General features: G+C 45.2%; 1 protein-coding gene across 1 annotated transcript; it reads left to right on the top strand.

Annotated features, from left to right (window-relative positions):
- Positions 1 to 3,056: 3,056 nt before the first annotated feature.
- LOC103280834 (zinc finger protein 709-like) lies at positions 3,057 to 7,676 on the top strand. The gene has a single exon (XM_062972778.1). The coding sequence runs from the start codon at positions 3,339 to 3,341 to the stop codon at positions 4,815 to 4,817; it is 1,479 nt and encodes a 492-aa protein (XP_062828848.1). The 5' UTR covers positions 3,057 to 3,338; the 3' UTR covers positions 4,818 to 7,676.
- Positions 7,677 to 12,475: the final 4,799 nt, after the last annotated feature.

Raw genomic sequence — 12,475 nt, 5'->3', positions numbered from 1 at the left:
TGCGCACCTTCCTCTTCTCTTGACACACTGCGCACCTTCCTCTCCTCTCTTGACGCAGTGCTCACCTTCCTCTCCTCTCTTAACGCAGTGCGCACCTTCCTCTCTCGGTGCAGTGTGTACCTTCCTCTCCTCTCAATGCAGTGTGCACCTTCCTCTCCTCTCTTGACGCAGTGTGCACTTTCCTCTCCTCTCTCGGTGCAGTGTGTACCTTCCTCTCCTCCTTTCTCAATGCAGTGCGCACCTTCCTCTCCTCTCTTGACGCAGTGCGCACCTTCCTCTCCTCTCTCGGTGAAGTGTGTACCTTCCTCCTCTATTGGTGCAGTGTGTACCTTCCTCTCCTCTCAATGCAGTGTGCACCTTCCTCTCCTCTCTCGGTGCAGTGTGTACCTTCCTCTCCTCCTTTCTCGATGCAGTGCGCACCTTCCTCTCCTCTCTTGACGCAGTGCGCACCTTCCTCTCCTCTCTCGGTGCAGTGTGTACCTTCCTCTCCTTTCTCGATGCAGTGCGCACCTTCCTCTCCTCTCTTGACGCAGTGTGCACCTTCCTCTCCTCTCTCGATGCAGTGCACACCTTCCTCCTCTCTTGACACAGTGTGCACTTTCCTCTCCTCTCGGCGCAGTGCACACCTTCCTCTCCTCTCTTGAAGCAGTGTGCACCTTCCTCTCCTCTCGGTGCAGTGTGTACCTTTCTCTCCTCCTTTCTCGACGCAATGCGCACCTTCCTCTCCTCTCTCGATGCAGTGCGCACGTTCCTCTCCTCTCTCGACGTAGTGCGCACCTTCCTCTCCTCTCTCGGTGAAGTGTGTACCTTCCTCCTCTATTGGTGCAGTGTGTACCTTCCTCTCCTCTCAATGCAGTGTGCACCTTCCTCTCCTCTCTCAGTGCAGTGTGTACCTTCCTCTCCTCCTTTCTCGATGCAGTGCGCACCTTCCTCTCCTCTCTTGACGCAGTGCGCACCTTCCTCTCCTCTCTCGGTGCAGTGTGTACCTTCCTCTCCTTTCTCGATGCAGTGCGCACCTTCCTCTCCTCTCTTGACGCAGTGTGCACCTTCCTCTCCTCTCTCGATGCAGTGCACACCTTCCTCCTCTCTTGACACAGTGTGCACTTTCCTCTCCTCTCGGCGCAGTGCACACCTTCCTCTCCTCTCTTGAAGCAGTGTGCACCTTCCTCTCCTCTCGGTGCAGTGTGTACCTTTCTCTCCTCCTTTCTCGACGCAGTGCGCACCTTCCTCTCCTCTCTCGATGCAGTGCGCACCTTCCTTCCTCTCTCGACGTAGTGCGCACCTTCCTCTCCTCTCTCGGTGAAGTGTGTACCTTCCTCCTCTATTGGTGCAGTGTGTACCTTCCTCTCCTCTCGGTGCAGTGTGTACCTTTCTCTCCTTTCTCGACACAGTGCACACCTTCCTCTCCTCTCTCGATGCAGTGCGCATGTTCCTCTCCTCTCTCGACGTAGTGCGCACCTTCCTCTCCTCTCTGGGTGAAGTGTGTACCTTCCTCCTCTATTGGTGCAGTGTGTAGCTTCCTCTCCTCTCAATGCAGTGTGCACCTTCCTCTCCTCTCTCGGTGCAGTGTGTACCTTCCTCTCCTCCTTTCTCGATGCAGTGCGCACCTTCCTCTCCTCTCTTGACGCAGTGTGCACCTTCCTCTCCTCTCTCGGTGCAGTGTGTACCTTCCTCTCCTCCTTTCTCGACGCAATGTGCACCTTCCTCTCCTCTCTTGACGCAGTGCGCACCTTCCTGTCCTCTCTCGGTGCAGTGTGTACCTTCCTCTCCTCCTTTCTCGACGCAGTGTGCACCTTCCTCTCCTCTCTCGACGCAGTGCGCACCTTCCTGTCCTCTCTCGGTGCAGTGTGTACCTTCCTCTCCTCCTTTCTCGACGCAGTGTGCACCTTCCTCTCCTCTCTCGACGCAGTGCGCACCTTCCTGTCCTCTCTCGGTGCAGTGCGCACCTTCCTTTCCTCCTCTTGACGCAGTACGTACTTTCCTCTCCTCTCTTGGTGCAGTGTGTACCTTTCTCTCCTCCTTTCCCGACGCAATGCGCACCTTCCTCTCCTCTCTCGATGCAGTGCGCACGTTACTCTCCTCTCTCGACGTAGTGCGCACCTTCCTCTCCTCTCTCGGTGAAGTGTGTATCTTCCTCTCCTCCTTTCTCGATGCAGTGCGCACCTTCCTCTCCTCTTTCGACACAGTGCGCACCTTCCTCCTCTATCGGTACAGTGTGCACCTTCCTCTCCTCTCTTGACGCAGTGCACACCTTCCTCCTCTCTCGATGCAGTGCGCACCTTCCTTTCCTCCTCTTGACGCAGTACGTACATTCCTCTCCTCTCTTGGTGCAGTGTGCACCTTCCTTTCCTCCTCTTGATACAGTGCTACATTCCTCTCCTCCTCGGTGCTTGTCTTTTCCACTTTTCCTTATTCCTTTACACACAGCATATCCCCCAAAATGTATACTGAAAATAAGCTATGGTGATTATTGGAAGCAAATTTACATAGAAGGAGGTTAGAATAATGATTTAATCAGAGCTGGGCAGTCTTAAATCTTAAATTCCAGTTGTATGTAAATATTCAAAAACATTTAACCTACTGATGCCTCAATAATATAATTTTATTGCTATCTACCCCACCTTTCTCTACCCTGAAGGGACTCATTATTAAGATACAACATGAAGATAAAATATTAATTAATTATATCAGTATTCAACAGGCTTTTAAACATTATTACAGTAATTTATATAAGGCTGAACACATATCTCTAGAAGACATTGAGAATAATTTAATTCAGTCTGTTATACCTGCAGCTTTGCTGCATTGCTGGAGTTTAATCGGTAGGGTTGTATTTTATTTTAGGCAGAGAATCTTTGGGCACTGTCCCCTTTGTACCTAAGGAGGGATTGTTCATTGTTGGGCAAGTGTTAAAATATTTGTCACCAGGCATTGGGCACCGTCCCTCTTCCCCTGGGTTTGTTACAGCACGAGTCTTGTGCTTCATGTTCCATGAGATCTTCTCTGTTCAACTCCTGAAGAGATTTTCCTTTCTTTCTCTGGCAGGTGACTTCTGAACAAGTTCTGCAAAGAACACAGCGTGAGAGCTTTGCCCGAGGAGTGCTCTAAGTCTAAAGTGACTTCAAGATACACAGCAATGACAACAAGAAAAAATAAGTAGTAGAAAAATATATTACAAGCTACAACCCTATGCAGTTAAGAGGAGGAAAGAAGATTGTGATGAAAAAAAAAGAGGCTTGGAAAGCGAGCAGAAGGCTACAGCAATACAAAGACTGTGCTGATCGGGAGGTTATATCTGTGAACCCCTGGCATAATATTTGAATTATAAATATAAAAGAATGGCAAGTCCTCTACCTCCCTATCCTAAATCACGCACAGGGGAGAAGTTGCATCAGTGTATGGAATGTGGGAAACAATTTGATTGGAAAAGTTCTCTTACTAGACATGAACGGACCCACACAGGGGAGAAGCCCTATAAATGCATGGAATGTGGAGGAAGCTTCAGTCAGAGTGGCAGTCTACGTTCCCATCAAAGGACCCACATAGGGGAGAAGCCCTATAAATGCATGGAATGTGGAGGAAGCTTCAGTCAGAGTGGCAGTCTACGTTCCCATCAAAGGAAGCACATAGGGGAGAAGCCATATAAATGCATGGAATGTGGAGAAAGCTTCAGTTGGAGTGGCAGTCTACGTTCCCATCAAAGGACCCACACAGGGGAGAAGCCCTATAAATGCATGGAATGTGGAAAGAGCTTCAGTCAGAGTGGCCATCTACGTTCCCATCAAAGGACCCACACGGGGGAGAAACCACATAAATGCTTGGAATGTGGAGAAAGCTTCAGTCGCAGTGACAGCCTACGTTCCCATCAAAGGAAGCACACAGGGGAGAAGCCCTATAAATGCATGGAATGTGGAAAGAGCTTCAGTCAGAGTGGCCATCTACGTTCCCATGAAAGGACCCACACAGGGGAGAAGCCATATAAATGCATGGAATGTGGAGAAAGCTTCAGTTGGAGTGGCAGCCTACGTTCCCATCAAAGGAAGCACACAGGGGAGAAGCTCTATGAATGCATGGAATGTGGGAAGAGCTTCAGTCAGAGTGGCCATCTACGTTCCCATCAAAGGACCCACACGGGGGAGAAGCCATATAAATGCATGGAATGTGGAGAAAGCTTCAGTCACGGAAGTCTACGTTCCCATCAAAGGAAGCACACAGGGGAGAAGCCACATAAATGCATGGAATGTGGAAAAAGTTTCAGTGAGATTGGCAATCTGCGTTCCCATCAAAGGACCCACACAGGGGAGAAGCCACATAAATGCATGGAATGTGGACAAAGCTTCAGTCGGAGTGGACATCTACGTTCCCATGAAAGGACCCACACAGGGGAGAAGCCATATAAATGCATGGAATGTGGAGAAAGCTTCAGTTGGAGTGGCAGCCTACGTTCCCATCAAAGGAAGCACACAGAGGAGAAGCCATATAAATGCATGGAATGTGGAGAAAGCTTCAGTTGGAGTGACAGCCTACGTTCCCATCAAAGGAAGCACACAGGGGAGAAGCCCTATAAATGCATGGAATGTGGAGAAAGCTTCTGTCAGAGAAGCAGTCTATGTTCCCATAAAATGACCCACACGGGGGAGAAGCCCTATAAATGCATGGAATGTGGAGAAAGCTTCCGTCGGAGTGACAGTCTACGTTCCCATCAAAGGAAGCACACAGGAGAGAAGCCATATGAATGCATGGAATGTGGAAAGAGCTTCCGTTGGAGTGGCAGTCTACATTCCCATCAAAAGACTCACTTGGGAGATGCCATATAAATGCATAGAATTTGGAGAAGGCTTCAGTCAGAGTGACCATCTGCATTTCCATCAAAGGACCCACACAGGGGAGAAGCCATATAAATGTACCGAATGTGAAAAGAGCTTTAGAAAAAGTTCAGCATACAGTAGACATCACAGAACTCATGTACCTCTAGAGGAGATGGGCCTTTGAGTTTCCGAGCTCTCTCTAAAAAAGCAAGGAAAGAGGAAGGCCAGCACCTTGCTCTCTCTCCCCCAGAACTGCAGTTTGTGTGGCCTTGGCTGACGACTACTGGGAGCAGGTGTCACTCAGAGGGGCTCTTTTCTCAGGATTGCAGCAAGCTTCGAACTTCGGCCAAGAACTCGAACACTGTTTCCATCCTAAATACCTTGGTGTCACCTTAGAACGAACACTAACATATAGGAAACACTGCATGAACACCAAGCACAAAGTAGCTGCGCGCAACAACATCCTGCAGAAAATGACTGGCAACGCATGGGGTGCAGACCCACAATTAATAATTACATCAGCCCTGGCCTTGTCTTTCTCAACAGCTGAGTACGCCTGTCCTGTCTGGCACAAGTCTGCCCATGCAAAGCAGGTGGACATAGCACTGAACGAAACATGCAGAATCATCACAGGATGCCTTAAACCTACACCTGTTGATAAACTCTACAAGTTAGCTGGCATTGCTCCTCCTGACGTGCGACGGGAAGTTGCTGCTAATGGTGAGAGAAATAAGGTCGAACATTGTGAAAGCCACCCACTGCATGACTATCAGCCTCCTCCCACCAGACTCAAATCAAGGAAGGGCTTCATGAGAACCACCACTCCTCTTGATGTTCCTCCAGCAACAGCAAGGGTGTCCCTCTGGGCAGCTAAACCTGGCAATCCCAACTGGATGACCCCCCATGAGGGTCTTCCTTCCTCCAGGGGCAAACCAAGAATGGGCAACTTGGAAGTCCCTGAACAGACTCAGAAGCGGAGTGGGCAGATCTAAAGACAACTTGGCAAGATGGCACTACCTGGAGGAATCCTCCACCTTGTGTGACTGTGGAGCAGAACAAACAACTCCGCATATGTATGCTAGCCCACAATGCCCTGCCTCATGTACGGAGGAGGAGTTGTCTAAAGCTACGGACAATGCGGTTGCTATTGCCCGCTTTTAGTCCAAAACTATTTAGTTGCTTGTGATTTCCTTTTTTTCATCATTTTAAAATGAAATTGTTTGCAATGCTTTTTGACACGAAATAAATAAAGCAAGCTTCGAAGGGATTCACCTAACTTCCTCCCCAAGGAGACCCATCGCAGGCTTCTATGATGATCTGTGAACATTTGCTGAAATGCGCAGCAGCTGAGATCTCGGGATAAAAGGTTCTGAAAAAGAATAGCTCTTTGGTTGCAGATAACGTCATATCTTCATACTCCTGTCTCATGTCTTGGCTCTGCTTCATTCAACGGCATTGAATGTTTGCTGTGCATGTGTATTGTGTGGACTGTGATCTGCCCTGAGTCCCTTTGGGGAGATAGAGCGGAATATGAATAAAGTGTTGTTATTATTATTATTATTTTGGGCTCTAGTTCTGTACCTGTAACCTTTTTCTGGACTTTGTTGTATACTGAATCATTGACTCTAAATTCTGGACTGACGTCCTGGTTTCGTTTATGGACTGGACTTTGTTTGTATCCCTGACTTGCTGGCTTGATTTTGGGACTCTAAATTCGGTTTGCACTCTTGATATCTTGGTTGTTATTTGATGAAATCTGCTTAATGAACTCTTGGCATATGACTATTGGTCTGTATCCTTGGGTCTTGTTTATTTTTGCTCCTGACCTGGATCTGCAGTACTCGACTTGTCTGCATTAATTGGACTCTTGACCTGCACTTGTGTTCATTGTTCCTTCGACTGTGTGGCTCCAATTGCATTATTTTTAGCCCAGTGGTTTCCAACTAGGGATCACTTGACCAGGGACCACTCTCCAAAATTAATACCAAAAGGGTTACAACTCAGTTTTTGGTCAACTTTAGATTCGGTTTGGTTATTTGGGGTGCTGATTCAGAAAATGGCATTGGACAGACCACATCAGCTCTAGTTCCTGATACAGAACACATGCCACCCAGTAGTCGCCATCTGCTCGCCCACAGAAAACCATATTCAATAAACCTCGGCACTATAAGAGGGTTTTGCGAGACTACTCGCTCTCATTGCAATGGTGTAGTAATGGTGAGGCCGTGGACCCTATTTAAGCTCTTCCGGACCATTGGTGGCCCACGGACCACAGGTTGGCAACCACTGTTTTAGCTGGACCAAAGACTTCAGTTTTCCTGTAAGTTAATATGGTCTTGGCTTATCTTGTGTTTGTTTAATAAACCTCAGAGTTTATACTAGGAGAGCCCTGGAACACGAGACCATCACTCTTCATGTGCATTTATCGTTGCTTACAATGAATCATTTTTGGTATTTGGGACTGTTTAATCCCCACCTTTGGCAAAGGGTCCATTAGGATACACAACATATCTCCCTAACAGCAGGGAATGGAAGGCAAAGAATGATGACAACGACTGATGTACATTCATGAATCAGTTCAGATGGACACATTAACTAAATTGATGAAGTATAGAGTATAGAACAGTATTGAAAGGAAATCGAGTAAACAGATAATCATATAGTGAGTGAGAGGTTTCTAGACTGTGGTTTGGGGTCCATTAATTTTGATCTTATTGTGCAAAGTGTGTGTCCTTGTTCCCTTTATATTTGTTAAGTAGTCCTTTTTTTTAAAAGGTACCAAAATTATAATTTGTGTAAAAAAAATTAAATGCCAAAATTGTAATTTGTGTAAAAAAAATTAAATGCCAAAATTGTAATTTGTGTAAACATGCTTTGATTTGTTTTTCTTTTTCTGTGTTTGAATAAAATGTTTTTTTTAAATAAAATGTGATAGAGCAGCTTTAAAAAGCCAATGTGATTCTAGGCTGTACCAATGGGAGCATGATGTCTAGATCCGGGTAAGTTTTAGTTGACTCTGTGTCCAGTTCTGAGCAGCTCAATTCAAGCAAGAGTTTGGGATGCTAGAATGTGTCCAGAGAAGGACTCTAGGGAATGGCTGAGGGAGATGAGTGTGTTTAGTTTGGAGGGGAAAAAGGCCGACGGGACAAGAGAGTCGATAATTGGAAGCATGTCCCATTGAGGAGAAAAGGGCAAGGAATAGCAAACACAGAGCTACAGCTGAATGTCTTGTTCTTTTCAAACAATTAAACATTCATCTTCTAAGTCTAAACGTTAGCAAGGTCATTGAAAAGTAGAGTCCAGCAGTCTCGAAAGTTTAGGACTCCCATGCTTAGGCTTCAGGACTAGTATTCAGGACTAAAGTTGGTTGTGGAACGCCCTCCCAAATGATGCCAGGGAGGCTCCCTCTCCTATCTTTCCGCAGGAAAGTTAAGACCTGGTTGTGGGACCAGGCTTTCAAGCAAGAGCAGCAGCATCAATCACTACCACACCTTTTAGAACTCAATGACAGACCCAGTTTTTAGACTCCAAATGTGCCAGTTGTATATTTATATGTATACTAGCTGTGCCCGGCCACGCGTTGCTGTGGCGAAGTCTGGTGGTCTGGGAAATAAAGTATTGAGGAATTGGTGGTAGTTAAGGTCAAGGGTCAAGGTTTTCTCCTGACGTTAAGTCCAGTCGTGTCTGACTCTGGGAGTTGGTGCTCATCTCCATTTCTAAGGCGAAGAGCTGGCATTGTCCGTAGACTCCTCCAAGGTCATGTGGGCGGCATGACTGCATGGAGCTCCGTTACCTTCCCGCCAGAGCAGTACCTATTCATCTACTCTCATTTGCATGTTTTCGAACTTTGGGGTTGGCAGAAGCTGGGACTAACAGTGGGGGCTCTCTCCGCTCCCCCAATTCAAACCTGTGGCCTTTCGGTCCAGAAGTTCAGCAGCTCAGCGCTTTAACACGCTGCGCCATCAGGGGATATTATTTCCTAAAGGTTGTGAATATACAATATTTTGGATTTTTTTTGCCTGTTGGAGGCAAGTCTAATTGCTGCAATTAGGGGAAATGATTAGCATGTAATGGCCTTGCAGCTTTAAAGCCTGGCTGTTTCCTCCCTGAGTGAATTTTTTGTTGGGAGGTGTTAGCTGGCCCTGATTGTTTCCTTTCTGGAATTCCCTTGTTTTCAGAGTGTTCTTCTTTATTTAGTGTTCTGATTTTAGAGATTGTATTGTTCTGTTCTATTATACCACTGTAATTTTTATATACTCAGATTTAATGTTTTTGAATAGTTGGAGCCAGATTGTATTCATTTTCACAGTTCACAGCAACACAATAATAATAATAATAATAATGATAGTAATAATAATGACTTTGGTAATACGCACTGCTTCACTCCCTTCTCAGCTTCTTTTCTGGAAGAATCGTATCTTGGGAGATGTTAGCTGGCCCTGATTGTTTCCTTTGTGGAATTTCCAATTTCCCTGCTTTCAGAGTGTTGTTCTTTATTTACTGTCCTGCTTTTAGAGATTACATTGTTCTGTATTATTCTATCACAGTAATTATTTCATATTACAGTAGAATCTCGCTTATCCAACATTCGCTTATCCAGTGTTCTGGATTATCCAACGCAGTCTGCCTTTTAGTAGTCAATGTTTTTGTAGTCAGTGTTTTAAATTCATTGTGATATTTTGGTGGTAAATTTGTAAATACAGTAATTACTACATAAACATTACTGCGCTGGAACTACTTTTTCTGTCAAATTTGATGTATAACATGATGTTTTGGTGCTTAATTTGTATAATGATGACCTAATTTGATGTTTAATCAGCTTTTCCTGAATCCCTTCTTATTATCCAACATATTCACTTATCCAACGTTCTGCTGGCCTGTTTATGTTGGATAAGTGAGACTCTACTGTATATTGATAATGTTATATTATCTGCTTAAAACTGGATTATATGAGGCCCCTTTTACACAGCTGGATAAAATGCACACTGAAGTGGATTATATGGCAGTGTGGAGTCAAGATAATCCAGTTCAAAGCAGATAATCTGTATTTTATAGGCAGTGGGGAAGAAGCCTGAGGCCTAACTGTGCCTGTCCCCTGGGCTGAGTAGGTTGCTAGGAGACCAAGTGGACGGAGCTTATACTTCAAACTGGCAGCAATTGGATTTTTTTTTTCGTGTCAGGAGCAACCGGAGTTGCTTCTGGAGTGAGAGAATTGGCCGTCTGCAATGACGTTGCCCAGGGGACGCCCAGATGTTTTGATGTTTTATCATCCTTATGGGAGGCTTCTCTCAAGTCCCCGCATGGAGCTGGAGCTGATAGAGGGAGCTCATCCGCACTCTCCCCGGGTGGGATTCGAACCTGGCAGCTTTCAGGTCAGCAACCCAACCTTCAAGTTACGAGGCTTTTATCCCCTTGGCCACCGGGGGCTCCAGCAATTGGATAAAAACTATTATTCCTCTCCCTGTAATTAAGACTTTATTTTTTTTTCTTTTTGTTGTATCAACCTTAGAGCAGTGGATGATGGGTTGTCAAATTTCGAGGTTGGGGGCCCTGTAATTTTGTTGTTTTGTCCGCTGCCCTGATGCCATTAGGAATGTTTAATGTATTTAATTTTAATTGATTGAATGAGCTGTATTATTATTTAATTGATTGAATGAGCTGTATTATATTTATATACGTGTTTTATTGTAAGCCGCCCTGAGTCCCCTATTGGGTGAGAAATTCTAGGCAACTCTACAGATTGCAGAGGTTTCAGATCCCCATTTCCCCTCCTTTTCCCTCTGCAGGTCTCCTGCAGGTCTCCTTGCCCTCCTCCGGGGCCTCTTCTGTGTGCGGCCAGGCATCTTTGACCTTCAGGGCCCAATCCCACAATGCCAGGGGTCAAAGGGGATGGTCGCAAGGGTCGGTGAAGCCAAAGGGTTTCAGAAGGCAAAGGTACAGCCTTACGATTTACAGAGTAATATTATTACATCATCATCATTTCTATCCTACTATCTCTCTCTTAAAAGGAGGCCCAAACTCACTAAGAATAAAAGCAACACTGCATATCATTTCAAACCAAAAACACACACATTAAAGTTAAACACTGAAACTATTAAAAGCAAATAGTTACATCCAATTAGAAGCCTATTCTGAGCCATCCCAGCAAAAGTAAGCAGGCCCAACCAGTTACAGTAGAGTCTCACTTATCCAAGCCTCGCTTATCCAAGCCTCTGGATAATCCAAGCCATTTTTGTAGTCAATGTTTTCAATATATCGTGATATTTTGGTGCTAAATTAATAAATACAGTAATTACAACACAACATTACTGCGTATTGAATTACTTTTTCTGTCAAATTTGCTGTATAACATGAAGTTTTGGTGCTTAATTTGTAAAATCATAACCTAATTTGATGTTTAATAGGCTTTTCCTTAATCCCTCCTTATTATCCAAGTTATTCGCTTATCCAAGCTTCTGCCGGCCCGTTTAGCTTGGATTAGTGAGACTCTACTGTATTGTAATAAATAAATAAAGTCTTTCCTGCTCCTCTGGGGCCTTCACAAGACATTTGATATATATATAATATTAATACAGCATACCCTGAAATATCACTCGTTTATTGAAAGGTTTAAGTTTGATAAAGTTTGGGGTACAGTTGCAAGGTCCTCCTGAGGCTTTCGGGAGCTTCGAACTCTGGGCCCTCTGAAACAATAATAATAATAATAATAATAATAATAATAATAATCTTTATTTGTATTCCGTCCTATCTCCCCAAGGGAACTCGGGGCGTCTTCCAACATACAACGGCAAATATTCAATGTTTCTGTTAAACAAATATATACTGACATAAAATCCCAGAGAAACCCTGCATATGAAAACAACATTCAAATCTCACATCAAATTAAAGCCAATACATTAAACTACGCCTAGTCAAACGAAATTGCATAATAACGTAAAATCTAAACAAACATCCACATTAATTTAAAACAGCTAACTAGCGGTCACAAAACAGTGAGTGTGGCCAGGCCTGTGAAAGAGTGAGAAAGAATGCTTTAGGTGAAGGTGTTTTTTGCCGTGTTGCAGCCTGCCTCAAGCCATGAGCACAAACAGGCCAGACAGAAACATTATTGTTTTGTGTTATTTGATTGTGTCAGAAGAGAACTGAGGGAAGTCGCCTCTGGTGGAGCCCCCGGTGGCGCAACAACAACAACAACAACAACAAAACTTTATTTATATACCGCTCTATCTCTATCTCTATCTCAGAGCGGTTTACACAGTGCAGTGGGTTAAAGCCTTGTGACTTGAAGGTTGCGTTGCTGACCTGAAGGTTGCTGGTTCAAATCCAACCCGGGGAGAGCATGGATGAGCTCCCTCTGTCAGCTCCAGCTCTATGCGGGGACATGAGAGAAGCGTCCTAAAAGGATGGTAAAAACATGAAAACATCCGGGCCTCCCCTGGGCAACGTCCTTGCAGATGGTCAATTCTCTCACACCAGTAGTGACTTGCAGTTTCTCAAGTCACTCCTGACATGGAAAAAACCAAGTCACTTCTGGTGTGAGAGAAGCAGCCATCTTCAAAGACATTGCCAGGGGACGCCCGAATGTGTTACCATCCTGAGGGAACTTCTCTCATGTCCCCGCATGGGAAGCTAAAGCTGACAGATGGGAGCTCACTCCGTCTAGCGGA

The sequence above is a fragment of the Anolis carolinensis genome, chromosome 2, assembly GCF_035594765.1.
Source record: "Anolis carolinensis isolate JA03-04 chromosome 2, rAnoCar3.1.pri, whole genome shotgun sequence".
Lineage (NCBI taxonomy): Eukaryota > Metazoa > Chordata > Lepidosauria > Squamata > Dactyloidae > Anolis > Anolis carolinensis.
Note: the sequence above shows the minus strand (reverse complement) of the source record. Positions and strands in the feature narration are given on the sequence as shown.

Coding starts and splice junctions, on each gene's coding strand:
- LOC103280834 (XM_062972778.1), top strand. CDS start 3,339: ATGGCAAGTCCTCTACCTCCCTATCCTAAATCACGCACAGGGGAGAAG.